Source organism: Apodemus sylvaticus, chromosome 2 (genome assembly GCF_947179515.1).
Source record: "Apodemus sylvaticus chromosome 2, mApoSyl1.1, whole genome shotgun sequence".
NCBI lineage: Eukaryota > Metazoa > Chordata > Mammalia > Rodentia > Muridae > Apodemus > Apodemus sylvaticus.
Genome location: NC_067473.1, coordinates 77,786,493 through 77,803,308, shown reverse-complemented (window position 1 = coordinate 77,803,308; position 16,816 = coordinate 77,786,493). Strand labels below are relative to the sequence as shown.

At 37.3% G+C, this 16,816-nt stretch overlaps 1 protein-coding gene across 2 annotated transcripts in view; it reads right to left on the bottom strand.

Annotated features, from left to right (window-relative positions):
• Tax1bp1 (Tax1 binding protein 1) overlaps positions 1–16,816 on the bottom strand; it is a 56,309-nt gene that overhangs the window by 14,646 nt on the left and 24,847 nt on the right. For both annotated transcript variants that reach the window (XM_052173754.1, XM_052173755.1), the window contains exons 8-14: positions 15,181–15,366; positions 11,862–12,086; positions 11,171–11,317; positions 9,599–9,725; positions 7,142–7,242; positions 4,049–4,174; positions 28–99 (exon numbers count right to left, since the gene is read on the bottom strand). In XM_052173754.1, the coding sequence (XP_052029714.1) occupies positions 28–99; positions 4,049–4,174; positions 7,142–7,242; positions 9,599–9,725; positions 11,171–11,317; positions 11,862–12,086; positions 15,181–15,366 (984 nt within the window). The remainder of the gene's footprint in view (positions 1–27; positions 100–4,048; positions 4,175–7,141; positions 7,243–9,598; positions 9,726–11,170; positions 11,318–11,861; positions 12,087–15,180; positions 15,367–16,816) is intronic.

Genomic DNA, 16,816 nt, shown 5'->3' with positions numbered 1-16,816 from the left:
ATCCACAATGAGTGAATTGCTTAGTACCTTCTCCCTTGAGAGAGTTTCCAAATATGCAGCCAGACCATCAATTTCTTTGTCCTTCTCTGCCAACTGAAGCTGAATTTAAAAAGAGAAAGAGAGATTATCGTTAATATTTTTACTATCTATTTTCTCCTCACACATGAGATCCACTTAAACCTATACTACTATCAAGATAATCACCAAGTTCAGTTATTTTCCTCAGTTCTCAATCTTTGTATTAGTTGCCATTACAGACCAATTTCTTCTCTTTTTCTACTTCTGGATTTATGTAGCCAGGCTTACTAGAACTAGTCTCACACTCTCAATTCTCCTGTTTCAGCCTCCAGGCACCAATGGTGTGGGTCACCATACCTAGCTTCCCTTATCCTTTTAAAATGTATTAATACATCAACTACATACAATATCCATAGTGAGTATTTACCATATGCTCCTCCTTCTGTCCTCTCCTATTTCCCTTCGTCCTAGTGATCCTTATCCTCTTCCCTTCATCTTCTTTCACAGTTACTGATGACCTAATTCATCAGAGTTGCTTACAGGGTCTTGGGTGGGGTTATAGGTTCCTTACTAGTTGCTACACCACTGAATAAATTCTCTTTCTCCCTCCTAGCAACAACAATTTGGTACCGGAGTATTCAGAGAGGGATGGAGGCCTTATGTGCCCCTCCCTCCTAGCTACCATTATCTGTCTTTAGGTCCTGGACCCTTTTCCTCCCATGACAGGGGACTGACAGGCCCAATACTGTGCCAGTCGTATGCCAGTAATCTCAAGTGCTATGGAGTTGAGTCCGACAGTGATGGCACGTCTACAGGACCTCATTGTAACTCACTCCATGTCTTCCTCTAGCTTTTACATTCTTTCCGCCCAATCTTCCAAAATATTCTTCCAGCTTGGAGGCAGCTTCCCTTATCTTTAAAATTTCTCCTTTGGCTTATGTAAAAGTGCACCAATACTGGTATCCTAATGCCAGGTTTGGTTTTTTTTTTTTTTTTTTTTTTCCGTTTCTTCTTTTGCTTCCCAGCCACAAATAAAGACATCTTATAACCATTCTTCACTGCCCTTTGTCTATCTTGTTTCTGAAAACTTTCTTCCATTCTCAACCAATAATAAGCCACAAGTATTAATTCATGTACCACTTTCATTCCCAGGTTCCAAGTCTGCCGGTTGTCATTTTGAATCAGGGTCTCTCCCTGGGTTCCAGGCCAACCAGGAACTTAAGATTTAGTTCAAGTAGGACCTGAATGATCTATAATTTTATACCAAAACTTCCAAGTGTCAAGATTACACTTGCTACAAAACCTGTTATTTTAAGTAATGGGAGATAATGTTTTCATTGTTGTCTTTCCTGCACTGTAAAGACAAAATGTTCCTCACTTACATTCTTAGTTAACAGATACCATCAGAATCAGTAGTGTAACAGAAGCTTAAGAACTACAAGCACTCCCTTCACTCCCCAACATTTTCAATCTGAATCAGTCATTCATTCAACAACTACCCACTGATCAACTATAAGAGCACAAGCACTAATGGGTACAACTAAAACTACTCTTTGTTGAGTATGGTAGAACACACCTTTAGTCCTAGAACTTGAGGGGCAGAAGGCAGATCTCTGTGGGTCAGACCACTATGGTCTACACAAAAGCTCTATATCAGCTAGGGCTACATGGGGTGGGGGTGGGGGGCATATCTTAAACAAAATAGCAAACAATAACAAACTCAATTACTGCAATAGTTCTTCCTAATGATGTGTTTCAGATCAATCTTTCTAAGTTCATGTCCCTAGTCTACAATAAAAGTCCCTAGAGGTCAATTTCCAGCTCCCATGTGGCAGCTCACAACTCCAGATTCTTGGGATCTGATGTACTCATCTGGCTGCCACAGACACCAGAAACACAAGGACTGCACAGATAACACATGCAAGCAAAACAGCCATACATATAATAATAGAAAACGTATCCAAGAGCAAATGGACCAGCTTTACCCCTCACTACCTTCGTAAAGCCTCTCTAGGGCTTACAAAGGATTTTGAAAAGGACCTACTTTCACTGAGTTCCTTTTCTCCTAGAAAATTCTCAATATTATGTAAGACCCAAATACTATTTTAGACCTCTAAAACCTGACTTCATGGCACTACTGAAGTCTAATCTACTCCACTACAGATACAATTCTTCCCCGAAACAGCTATGGTCTGTCTGTCTGTCTCTCTCTCTCTCTCTCTCTCTCTCTCTCTCTCTCTCTCTCTCTCTCTCTCTCTTCTCTGTGTGTGTGTGTCCATCTGTCCCTCTCCTCTCCCCTCCCCTCCCCTTCCCTCCCTCCTTCTCTCTCTCCCTCACACACACACACAAATTTGCTAGATAAAATTAAATTTCTTAAAACTCACCAGTCTTCAATCACAGAAATAAGTAAATTATAATCATAATAAATCACATGCATTTTATTCTAAAAGGATAATATTTTTGACTTACTAGTCAGGTAGCTTGCTCATTTTTTCCCTAACATTCTTACAGATACAATTTATTATTGGAGCTGTAATATTACACTGATAAAAGTAAGTTTCTTTAATTAATATTATACCACTTCACAGTATTATGATAAATTTTAAAGCTAGCAAGTTGGTGATAATAAATATACCAATTACACACTCACACATTTAAAAAAAGGTAAAGTCCCAAAATAATTTAACATACACATTTGCGATACAATAAGAAAATGAAACGATTGTTTCTAAAGATATGTTTTTTTGGAATGGATTACTTCCTCTGGGTTGTTGGCCAGTTCAAAACAAAAGAATCTATGGCCACCGGTATTGGCTATGTATCCAAACTGGAAGGAAAAGACCTTACAACTTAAGACACCACATTATTTTGGTTACAGGACTTAAAGAAACCAAGCTAGAACTGAGATGTGAACTTCTTCCAGGGTGACTGGCTTTCACAGCAACAGATAAGGAGGCTGGGGGAGGGGGAGTGCTTCCTAGTTGGAGTATTCATTGGAGGGAACTCCCATCTATCTAGTGGTGTACATCTAGTCAAAAGCCCACGGCTAGGGAGAACAGGATGACTGCTAAATAGTTATGACGTATGTACATCTGTCAAGCTGCCCGCTATTGTGTTCAAGCCTACAGATTAGTGCTATAGTCAGCTAATCAGAGAAAGCTTCTCTGTGCAGTTAGAGAACTGGTCAAAAGTGCTGACATTAGATGACTACTGAGTGCTTATCCCTAAATGAACATCTATGTCACTTCATCCAAGGCTTAGGGAACACTACTGAAGAAGAAAGGCCACAAAGAATCTAAGAGTCTATGGAATGCTGTCTACTGGGAGTGACATGGCCTTTAGACCCTTGAATTCTTAGCAAACCTGATTACCTGCATACGACTGCCTAAGATTGAGCCATCCACATTCCATCATGGAGGGTGTAATCTAACGAGGCCTCACACTTCTCTGAGGATTGATACGTAATTAACAGCTGCTGGAAGAAGGACAGATGGTTTCCTCAGTGGTACAGTCACTACTACACTGTCTAGGCTCCTGTAAGTAACCTCTCATCCAAGCTCCTCAAAGCAGCACTAATGAAAAGCACGCACCTTGGGGAAGGAGGTGGCAGACACAGGACGGGGCATGAAAGAAGTGACCTATTTAAACAGGGTATCTGTGGGAGTTTGCAGTATACATCAGGTAGAATATTATAAAAATATATCATCATACAGATACATGAAAATATATTGAAGCCTATTATTTTATATAATTAATATGTATTAAAAACTTTTTCAAAAGGTAAATTTCAAAGTCCACCTGAATCCAAAAGACTAAAGCCACATTAACCAATGCATGTGGGGGGCCATTTTTTCAGGCAAGGGAATAAACTGTATGTAATTAAATATCCAGCATATCTATATGGGAACTGTGCTTGGCTAATGGCTTAAAGGTACCTCACTTTGACCAGGCCCAGGCTCACTAAGCACCATGAGCCAAGCCTATGTACAAACTTACTTTGTAACTATAAGTTTTGTAAGTAAATACTTACTTTGTAACTATCCTTTACTTCAGCTAGCTCAAGTTTTACATTTTCTGCAATTTCCATTTGTTGTTTCAACTTCAGCTCCATTTTTGCAAGTTCATCAGCATATTTATTGCATTTGGTTTTCTCATCCTAAGTAAAATTAAAATTAATACAATTACTAAAAACTTCACATCTCCACAGAGTAGGTATCTATACACATACATGTGATGATTACTACAACAGTATAAAGCTAAATGTTTACCAACACAAGATTAGGTACATCATTTTATAGTTTATACACAATGGAATAACTTATCTACTTAAAAGAAATAAGTGGACAGTCAGTTGATCAGGAGAGGTATCATATTAACAGTACATTGCAAAAGAGAGTATATAATATAATCCCATTTATCTTATAATTTGCTTTCAACAGTTAAATATGAGTGTCAGTGTTATACAGAAAAACATAACCCAAATAGCCATAGTTGCTGTATTTGTATAATGACAAATATTATTTTACAAAAGTACTACTGCTGCAAAAGAAGGAAATATAAATCATACACTTTATGACAGCCCTTTTTCTTAAAAACACAACCAAAAGGTAAATAGGCCAATTTCACTTTGAATATTTGTTCTTTCAAGGTAAAGTTCAAAAATGTATTTTGAGCAATTCCAGCCTTCTAAACTCCACACCATCCATACCTTCTACACTTCATAACATACAAAAAAACAGCTCCAAACGTTTCACAAACCTCAATGTAAAAGTTAACTATAAACCTTCTGGATGGACCAGGAGCGGAGCTCACTGGCAGATCCCTGGCCTAAGGCCTGGGGGTTGGATCTCCAAGCACAAGAGCAAACCGAGTAACACCTGGGACAACGCAGAGAATACGTTTAATACCTTGCAGAATGTGCTTTTCTTAAAAAAAAAAAAAGTATAAAATATAAATGAAATTGACACTCTACCAATTAAAATTTGATTTTCTAAAAACATTAAGCAAAAAAAAAAAAAATCAATTATCACACATATAACAAAGAAAGTAACTCCATCTACACACAAAGCAGGTAGGCCACTCTGATACCAGGAAGGCCACTGCTCTTGCAATGCATTTTTGGCCAACTTGCCAAAATCACCACCACATGTATGCAACAAAGCCACTCCTGCTTGCACATGCACTTTGTCTTTAAATATATAATTGGGCAAAAAAATCTGGTTTCCATTCTTTTAGAAAGAAAAAAATGCATAGCAAGATGAACAATCTTTTAAACAAAAGACAAAAAGACAAAAGAATCACCCCAAGCATCATCACCATATTCTCCCGACTTTCCAGACTGCTTCCATGCCAAGCTCCCTCCCTCAGCCTCCCTCCAGTCTTCTGGAACACTGAGCTGTCCAATCACGAAAGAGCTGCCCATGCTAGACAAGACTACCTGAACACCCAGCTGCCTAACAAACCCAGGCAAGGCTCACCAATCCCCTTAGCTTCGGCCAGAACCTGTCAGCAGCTCAATCCCCAGTACTACAACAGCAGCACCAGGGAGGAAAAGGGAAAGAGGACATTGCTCCTATTTATTTCATCTTTTTCACAAAGCCGGGTCAAAACATGGTAATTTGCAAAAAGAAGCAGTTAAGGTTTGCTAGAAACTGACTCTACTACTTTCAGAGAAATATAAAAACCCTTTATCTAAAGAAAAAAAAAAACATCAAAAAGACAGGCTTATAGATGAATTTGTGTCAACAATTTTCAGTTGATCCTAATGTCCTGCATCTTGTAGGCTTGTCAAAGGAGCTGCCCACCTGGGTGGACCCATATGAGGAGTACTATTGGTACAGGGAGAAAGCAACACATTCATTCTTGCCAGCTTTGAAAACAATGAGCACTCCAAGACAGTTTCCAGGACCCTTGACAAGGTGACTTCTGCTACCACACATGCAGTGCAGACATATATCTGCAGGCAAAATGCCCATACACATGAAAATAAAAATTAAACAAAACCCAATCACTCTGTTACACTACACACCCCAGCAGCAGTTGTATACACTCTATAGTCACATGTGCTGCTTTGTCCTATAATGTCCACTGCACTACAATGTTTACAATCAAACACAAGCACTACATTACACTAAAATATCAAGACCATCTTCTCACTTCTATAGAAAGAACTCAAAAAGCCCAATTTGAAATTTGATCAAAATACTTTAAACATTACTTCAAAAGCAAGTTGCAAAAAAGGGAAAGCATCTTTTAGTAACATCGAGCAAATGAATGAATTTCATTGTTGTTCTAAAAGTTACCTTCATTGCTCATATGCAACACACACACACACACACACATACACACACACTTAAAAACCATATCCAAATACAACTTTGTTCTCTATTCTAGATAGTAATGAGAAGCATCCGCTCCTATACTTTAACTAATTCTAAGTGAATATCACCATTAAAATTACCAAAATTGAAAGAATCTGAAGAATGCTGCTTAAAATAATTAAAATCATACTGAGAGAGAACTCATTTGCTTAGCATTCCATTCTTGGCCAGATGGGTCAAGAATGTACTGGCTGCACACGCATGAGGAGCTGAGCTGAGATCTCTGGCACCCAGTGTTTGTAACCCTGGTGGTGAGGAGCAGGGCACCCAGGCAGCCAGTCCAGCCAAAACTGCTGTCTGCAGGTTCAGTGACAGACCCTGTCTGAAAAAGCACTGTAAAGACATAACTAAGGAAGACATCTTCAAGCAAGTCAACCTGTGGCCTCCCCTTGCATCCACACAGAAGTAGATGAGTGAAAACCACACAATTTCCTGTTTTTTATACATTTTCAAAAAGGGCTTCCCTTCCAAAGTTCAAATGTTTTCCATGTATTATCCTAAGAGAAATAAAAACTCATATTCAAACAAGGACATTGTATCATGTGCATGGAAAATACTGATCTCAGAAGCATAATACCTGTATGGTAATGACAAGTACAAAGAACACCCACTGGTTCATCGTTCCCAATGCAGTCTCGGTACAGAAGAATGGGGAAAGAACCCCTTACATGTTGACAAAAGAACTAAGAGGGGCTGGCATCTGACATTTGACAAATTGCTCACTGAAAAAGGAGCTAACTTACCTGCAAGAGTTGTTTACACTTATTATACTTTTCTATTTTCTCAGCAATTTCTTTAGTTATTTCACAGACATGATCCTTTGTTGAGATATCAAAGTCTGTCTCTGTTGTAACAAAGTCAGAAAATAATTAATATTAATTAAGAAAATGATATTTAAATAATTTTTAAAATAATATTTGCTGTCTGGAGGCTGAAGAGATGGCTCAGCTGTAAGAGCAGCTGCTCTATCAGAGGACTTGGGGTCCACTGCCAGCATCTACCTGGCGCTGACAACTGTCCATAATTCTAACCCCACAGGATCTGACCCCCTCTTCCAGCCTCCAAGGTACTAGGTATGCATGCATGTGATGCACAGACATACATGCAGGCAAACACCATACTCATTAAAATAATTAGTATTATTGTTATTTCTTTGGGTTTTTTTTTTTCTTTTTCCCTAGAGACCATTTCTTTATATAATCCTGGAACTCACTCTGTAGACCAGACGAGGCTGGCCTTAAAAATCAAAGAAAACTCTGTCTCTGACATGCTAAATTAAAGTTGTGTGCCCACCACTGACTAGCCAAAAATAAATTTGTTCAAAAAAATTGTAAGTAGTCTGTCTGAGGCCAGCTTGGTGTACATCTTAGGTTCCACGGCAGCGACAGCCAGGGCTACAAAGTCAGAGACACTGCCTCAGAAAGCAAAACTCCTTTTTTCTTTATTTTATCTTGTAGAAAAACTTTTGAGTGTTTTGTGGAACAAATTCTGGAATGTTGCCAGGTCTAGGAGTACACTGGGCTAGAATCCCAATATTCAGAAGACTAGAACAGGAAGCATCAAGTTGAAGGGACAGAGAGGGCTCAAGGGGCAACCTAGGCAACTTGCTAAGTGACTATCCTTAAACAAATGAACAATTAAAAAGAAGGGGGTAATTTGGGGAGCCAAATTAGCATGCAACGTTCAACCCAAGGAAAAAAATGAATTCTGTATGAAATCTGTTTGTTGTTCTCTCCCACACTGCCTCTGTGTGTCTTTGTGTCTATCCTGTTTGTTGTTTTTGCGACAACATCCTATATAGCCTGGTATTGCTTTCATCCATACCTACTGCTATGGTTATAGGCATGTACAACCATATCTGACTACTACAGGAGAATTTTTAAATGTTATTTTTGACCAGAACAAATCTCATATTCAAATGTGAGAGTCCAAAAAAAAAAAATCACTAAAGAATTTCCAAAGTAGCACAACAACTGCCGCCCTTATGTAAACAAGGTAGACAGTAGAATGCCATACTCCTGAGAACAGTCTATTCCTCCAGCCCTTTGTGACCCTTCACTGAGTCTCCACAAAACCAACACTGTAGTATCACAGCAGGTACTACAAGTTGAATATCATTATCCTAAACACAAACTCAAATCCCACTAAAAGTGCAATGTTAATGCTGAAGCTTTGTGAATGCCGGTGTGACACTAGAAAAGATGAAGATGTGAGGTGTTTCACATTTTTAATTCTCAGTGGGATCAATGAACTGTTTGTGTAAACATTCAATTTGTAGAAAAACTCTTAAAGCCTGAAAGCACTTCTTTCCTTAGGCATTTCAAAGACAGTCAACCTGAACAAAGGGTAAGTAAATGGAATGCTGCATACTACCCTATAGGATTGTTCTTATATATTTAATACTAGAGGAAATGGCATTTTTAAAAACTAAATTGTCAGTTACACCACATGCTAAAAATGTAAATATGTGTTGGCTTGCAATTATTTTCCTTATTGTTAGGTACTTACTTTACATAAAAGGGAAAAAGATCATAAATTAAAATGCCAATTAATTCAAATTATTACATTACTCATTTGGTATACATTAATGTCTTAAGTAGACAAACATTTAGCCAACTAACATTAATATCTACAGGTATACTTATGAAAGATGTACCCCATTGATACAAAGCAGGAGGGAAGAGAAGGGATTTAGAACAGGATATTTTCCTCCTACAATATTTATACACACATATATTATGTTAGAAAAAAAATAAAGTAAAATAACTACTCAAAGTGCAAGATAAGCTTCCAGTTTGAATGTTGTTACTGTGCTGCAAAACAGATTTTTCAACTTCATCACTTTCCATATTTGTCCTCTGTCACTGTGCTCTAAGAACCTAACATAATTTTGAGTGTAAGGAATTCTTGCATTTCACTGTTCCATGTGGTTAAAAATTAATACTTCTAATACCAACTTAATTTTTAATACATGACTATTCTCCTGAAGATAAGTATTAGTTAACATTCACTCACACTTTGCATGGTCACCACATATGTAACTCTATCTAACATTAATACCCTCATTTTCCCCCGTTGCTTCTCAATTCTCTCTCCCAAGAATTTATGGAAGCAGCCTGAAATTCTCACACATGGAAGCAGGCAGTATCAAATCATTGTCCAGTTTTCAAGGGAGGTCACAGCACACAGAAGGTTTTTACCTGCACAGGACGCTGCTGACTTTACATCCACAGCAGAAGCAGGAGCCGCCGGGTCCGTATTTAGTGAGGCATCATTCACTTTCTGCTGACTCCCCATTCTCTTTGTGAAGACACCATTAGTACTGGCCTATCCCAAACGTTAACAATAAGTTATTGGGAAAAAAATCACTAAGTCAGTTATACTGGTTTCCTTTCCTAAACATGTAAATAAGACAAAAAATATACAAAACTACTTACTCTGAAAGCCTAAAAGGAATAAAGCTACATCATTTTCCTAAGTGGTGAAAAGGTGGAAAGGAAAGAAAAATAACTGCTTTTTTTCTTGTGAAATCACCAAAAACTCATCATTTATAAACATCTTACAATCTCACAAGTCAACAGTGTATTCAGCAGGTCTGGAGAGATGTTTCAGCACTAAGAGCATGTGTTGCTTTTGCAGAAGACCTAGGTTTGATTCCTAGCACCCACAGGGTTGTTTACAGCCATTTGTAACTCCAATTCTAGAGAATTCAATGTTCTCTTCTGACCTACACAAGCACCAAACATATATGTGGTGCAACCCATAATGTAGGTAAAATACACATAAAATAAAGTTTAAAAAAATCTAATTAAGATTTGTTTAAATGTGCTCAAAAAAAAAAAAACCCAAACACAAATCTCCATGTAAACCATGTTTCTTCACAAACCCTTCCTCCTGTTCTATCATGCATGCATTCCTTGCTCCTATCTGTTCCTGAGAACCTAAAACAGTCCATAACTCTACCTGTAGGGCCACTCGATCGCACGTTGTCAATGTTTTCTTTATACTTCAATTCTAAGATTCCCTCATATAACAAGTCATATTTCAGTACCATTTGGGGCTTTATGTAACACATCAAAATGAAATGTCTGTGTTGTTATGAACCTATCTACCTACTCCTACATGAAACATAAAGGAGTAGGCCAATACATTTTACCTCTTCCTAATGTGACGTGAGCAGATGGAAGAGAACTGAGAAAACAGTGAGGCATTCACCTTTGCCATAAGTGACATTTACTACTACATATCGAGTTTAACCAACAAAGATACTTATCAAGGGCTTAAGAGAGCAATGGCCTAAAGACAAGCGTACCTGCCCCACTTGTTCTTGACGCTAACCTAGCTTCCCTTCATTAGTTCTCAATAAATACAAACGCAAGTTTAAATAAAAAGAGGAATGTCATTACAGTATTAGGCCAATGAGTTGAAGTCAAGATAATAAACTTGGGCCAGCAGGATGGCTCAGCATATAAAAGCGCTTATAATCAAACCTGATAGAAATCCTGAGTTCCAGCCTCCATCCCTGAGACCCAGAGGGTATAACCAGAAAATAATCAACTCCTACAAGCTGTCCTCTGACTTTCACATAGCACCCCCAACATGCATATATATCTACATAAATCAATGTAGCAGAAAATAAGATTTGTGTTTAGAAAAAAATAAAGTGATAATTTGTATTCAAAAGGTTAATATTTAGAATATCATACATCTATTTTACAAACAAAAGGCTGATAAAGGAAAAATTCAGTTGACAGGAATTCAGTGACACTTACTGACTGGTCTGAAAGTTTGTTTATTTGCTTTTGGAGCCTCTGGCATTCCTTAAACTTTTCTTTGTAATGATCTGCAGCCATCTGGAGCCGGAGTTTCAGATCTTCAACTTCTCTTCTCAGTTCATGTTCCAGTGTATCAGTCTTTTCCTTAGGAAAAAATATTTTGACTATTGAAAAATTTCTGATATTTCTTAATTTAATAATAAATCCTAACTCCATTTCCATTATTTTTTCCTGACCTTTAATTAATTTAGATTTGTTTTGGAGTTTGGGCTTTATATTAATTTTTATATATTGGAATTTGAACTATATATAAGTCTTAAGTATAAGTCTTAAGAATTACTTAAAAGCTGAGGAAAACCCCTCCACCTAAGGAACAATTATGTAACTCGTATGTAATACCCTTATATAATCATACTGCCATTCTATGTAGCTAGTAAACACAAGTTCCACATGAAGCAATCTCCATCACATCTAAGACACATCAAATTGTGTACTAGAGCAGTCTTTACTGCCAGTAAGAACTGTGTGTATAGATGTTTCCTATTCACTCCAAGAGATGACAATGATTTAACAGAGTGACTAGAAGTTAGCCTTTCTTACCTGACATATTTGAACAGTTTATTCCTTTCTTTTATGGGGCTTACAGTGTTTGGGAGACCAACAGAGATGCAGAGTTAACTTGCTTTACCTGATCTTTCTTTACAGCATGTAACTGGAGTTCTGCCAGTGCGTCGGCTAGCTGCTTCTTCACTCTCTCATTTTCCAAGCGTGCAGTATGCAGATCTGCCATTGTTTTATCTCGCACGTTCACAGCATCACTGAGCTCTTTAGCCAGAAAGATAAGTTCTTGCCGTGTTGCCTGCACTTGTTCCTCCGCTTTGCGAAGTTGCTCCTTTAAAAATAATGTATCTTCCTGAAGAAAGGCAGATAATATACAATTTCAATTAAAATTTAAAGTTAACAGTTTCAGAATTTTAAATTAAATGATGCTTTTCCACTCATGCCTTAGGCTTTGCTTCAAATTTCTCAGGTAACAGTCAAACAGTTTCAGAATTTTAAATTAAATGATGCTTTTCCACTCATGCCTTAGGCTTTGCTTCAAATTTCTCAGGTAACAGTCAAACAGTGTTCACTTCTATCACTTTATAGGACAGGAAGTAAGTCAGCACACCCGGGGATTAAAGTTCTGACGGAACTAAAACACATATGAAAGCTGCTGAGATCACCGTGAGCTCCCCACCCCATTCTCTTTACCCCTTTATCTCCAGCCAGTACTCTTATTACTCACAAGAACCAAAATAATGCCAAAGAATTCTTTGCAACACCAAAAACATCAGTTAAAAGATGTTTCCTTTTTTCAAACCTAAAAAGTAACTAATAAAATATTTAGCTACCATCATACCATTATGAAAACCTGGAAGAGACGATATTTTAAAAGTATAAGGAATCTAACAATCTTATTTTTAGTCTGCAAAAAATAATGTAAAATAAAACAAAACTCAATTAAACCTTGGTTTTGAAACTGTTAGAACCACAAGAAAATATGTAAATGACCATATAAAGCTTGTGTATACAAAATCTGCATAAGCCTAACCATACTATTTATCTTTGTTCTTTTGGTTAATGAAGCAGGATTTCATTAACCCTACAGTTCAGGTTAGCCTGGGATTGCCATGCAACAAAGGATGACCTTAACCTTCTGGTCCTCCTGCCTCTCCCTCTTAAGTCCAGGGTTCACAGTGTGTGCCACCACGCCTTATTAATGCAGTACTAGCGACTGAATAAGTAAGGGTTCTCTGCATGCCGCACAAGTACTCTCCTGCCAGAGCCATATCTCAAATCCTAATAGTTTCAATCACTCAGCAACTTCTATGTCAAGAAAGGAAAGAATTAACTAAAGGAACATTTCTTTTAATACATTCAAGGAAAATTTGATACTACTCTGAGGTATTCTTCCAACCAATGACACAGGAGTATATATACTCCAAATGTTCAAACTTAAAATAAAGATTGATTTTATTTATTTTTACTTATTTTTTGTTTGTTTTGAGATTGTGTATTGTTTCCACATAGCCCCAGCTGTCCTGGAACTCACTGTATAGACCTAAACTCACAAGAGATCTGTCTGCCTCTGCCTTCTAAGTGTCGAGATTAAAAGGATATGCTACCACCATGCCTGGCAAAATTAATTTTAAAAAAATAGAGAAAAAGTTATTATGCATAATTACACAAACCCTAACTGGGGTTTCTCAGCCTCTCAGTCTACTTTGAAGACTCACCAACACCTTATTCTTGGTTCTTGATCTATTAATTTTACCTTCAAAAAGCATTCAAAAAATTATAAATGACATAAGCAAAGATTTGTCTTTCCGAATTCAATAATTTTTTAAACACACTGAAAATTATGAAGATTTTAAAGTGTCTAAAATGAAATTGTCTTGAATTAAACTATGCTATACCATGCTTCCATATAATAATAAGCTATGAAGCCACTATAAACAGTAGCATATATTACATCACTGAGAGTAAAACCTAATATAGTATTTTTTGAAAAGTCAATTTGAAAATAACTATCAAAAGAAAAGTGCTCTTTAGCCTACCAACTCCATTTGAAGGATTTATCGAGGCATGTACCTACTGTCACTTTAGCTACATAAGAATATCAACTGGAGTATGCTCAGAAGAGCTGACAACAGTAAACTACTAAGGAGAAGTACTGATTACATATATGCTGAATGACAAGAAAGAATACTATGTAGCTATAATCATGAATGAAAAATATAATATAAATGAATAATATAAGAATATTCATAGTAGTCTCTTGTAGCTAGGCATGGAGCTGAACATCTTTAATTCCAGCATTCAGAAAGCAGAAGCAAGACAATCTCTGAGTTTGAGGCCTACCTGACCTACACTTCAAGTTTCTGGCCAGCTAGGGTTACATAATGAGAACCTGTCTCAAAAGAAAAAAAGTTCTGGAAAACTAACACTCACTCTCTCTCTCTCTCTCTCTCTCTCTCTCTCTCTCTCTCTCACTCTTTCTCTCTCTCTCTCACTCTTTCTCTCTCTCAGTTAAAATGTAAATATACATGTATAATTAATGTAATTTTAAATTACAATCCTACAATCTTATAGCAAAAAAAGGATGCTAACTTTCAGTTTGTACCCTCATAACTACTTAAAATCCTTTATAACCATAAATTAACACTGCATTACAACCTATTAAAACATTTTGTCAACTAGCAATCATTTTCCTCAGTAATTAAAAATTATGTTTTTCACTGGTCTTGCTTAAATACTAAAAAGATGCTTAAAGATATTTTTAGCATCTTAGTAAATCAAATAAATATAATCAAATACACTTCACATTTGCAATCTTTTAGATTAAAAAGCAACTGCAGACTTAATCAGGAACTGTAAATGTCATGGAGTTCTAACATTTTTAGAGTTGCATTAATGATGTACCCAGAAGAATTCCCAGCAACATGCTGAAACAACCTAACATTCATCCATAAAAGCTAAGCAATAAAATAAATGTAAGCATAAAAGATCATGTAACTACTAGAAAAGATGAGAATGCACAGTGTTAGAGCAGATACAACATGCTACATAAAACAACAGCCCAGGAAGGTGATGGGTACCTATAATCCCAGTACTTAAGAGCTGGAGACAGGAGGAGCTCAGTAACTGTTGTGATTTTAAAACTTTTTCAAAAGAAATGGTTGAGAAACTAAAGATGTCACCAGGGTAAGAGTGTTCGCCTTTCTTCCTGAGGCCATTCTAACCCCCAAGCTCCCAGAACTGCTTCTTCTGGCCTCTACATGTGCTCACATGCATCATACAGACACATAAATAAAACTATTGTTTAAAAAAAAAAAAACTATTTTAAGTGTGAATTAAAAAGGATTTCTTTTTAAAAAGAGAAATAGCTGGGAAGAATTTAAAACAAGAGTAAAAATCATACTAAAGTTTCACAGTCGTCAAACACATTTTTCTGAAGTCCTTACTTTATTTGAGGTTGTAAGCAGGAGAGCTCTGTGCAAATTTTCCTTGTCAGCCAAGCAGGACTGCAGCTTGCTAATCTCTTCTTTGAAATGAGTAATCATGCTTTCTTTGTTTCCATCTAAATTCTTTAAAGTCTGTATCTCTGACACAAGCTTCGTATTTTCTATTTCTGTATTCTTCAAATGTACCTGTAATATAAATGTTTGAAATCATCAAGAATATTCTTGCTAGCATCATAACCCAAGTTAGTCAAAGTTTAAAATACCGCTATTTGGGACTCTAGTGACATGGCTCAGTGGTTAAGAGTGCTAACCGCTCTTTCAGAGAACCCTAGTCCAATCCTCAACACCCACAAGGCAGCTCACGCCTGTCTGTAACTCCAGTTCCAGGGCAATGCAGGCTAAGCATCAATGCACATTAAAAATTCCAAAGAAGGAGCTGGGTGTCAGGTGACCCAAGCTCTGCAAAATAGCTATGCAGACATACAGTAGCAGAACACAGCTTTTGGAAGGTTTTTGTTTCTCACAGCAATTCATTCTGATGTCTAACTATACTACCTGATCTTTGAAACTGTTCCATCAAGTTTTAATTTTTCCAACAAAAATTAAATAAAAAGGGAGGAGATGCCAGGAGCCAAACTGACCTTACTCTATGTTTAGAGTTCATTTTAAAGATAGGCTTGGGTTTTGACTTCTCCTCAGCTACAGACCTTGGAGAAATAGGGTGGTCAGTGGTCACTGTGCCCTCCCAGAAGAAGAAAACATCTTATAGCTGCCAGAGATTCACCTTGGCCAAATACCCGGGCTACGTGGAAAATCCCACTTGCCTTACTTCTTCAGTATAAATTCCCTGGGAAAATACAGTTTTTGGGGCCTTGAACAAAGTTGGTCTTGGCCTCGTTCTTTGCGTCTCCTGCCTCTATTTCTCTGCCCTTCTCTCCTAGGGTCCCCTGTCGAAAACCCCTGCAGGCCGGGGCAAGTTTAACCATTTATTTTCCATTTTAAAATGTTTATACATTTGGATGCTTTGCGGGGGGGGGGGGGGTTGCATCATGCTAGAGGCATATTCAGAAATTAGTGTAAAAAAGTTCTGAAAACTAGAAAGGGTACATTTAAAACATCTCAAACAATTATACTATTTTTTTTAACCTTTCTTTTAATGATGTATTTATATGTGGGTATGTGGACATGTGCATCCAATTGTTAAGTGCCTACCAATGCCAGAGGTTTCAGAGTTATGGGTGGTTATAAGCCACCTGATACATTGCTAGGAACCACACTCCAGTCCTCAGTAAGATGGCCATTAAACCAGTTGATCAACTCTAGTCCAATTCTACTTTTTGCATATAAGAAACACTATGTTATTTATTTTCCATGTGACTGAAGCTGCCCTCTGTCATAGGCCAACTATGACAAACCTCCCAGCCCTTACACACAACATGTATTCACATCACATGCATGTACATACATGCACATGTGCATACACACACATTTTTTATGTAATGCAGAGAAATGGAATTGTTTTGTTTTGTTTTTTTACTTTACTCTTCAAATTCACAGAAGTCTAAAGGACTAATTCCTGTTCCTAGGGACAAAACGTATCTCTGGCCCTCTAGGGCATTCAGCAGCCCAAACCTTC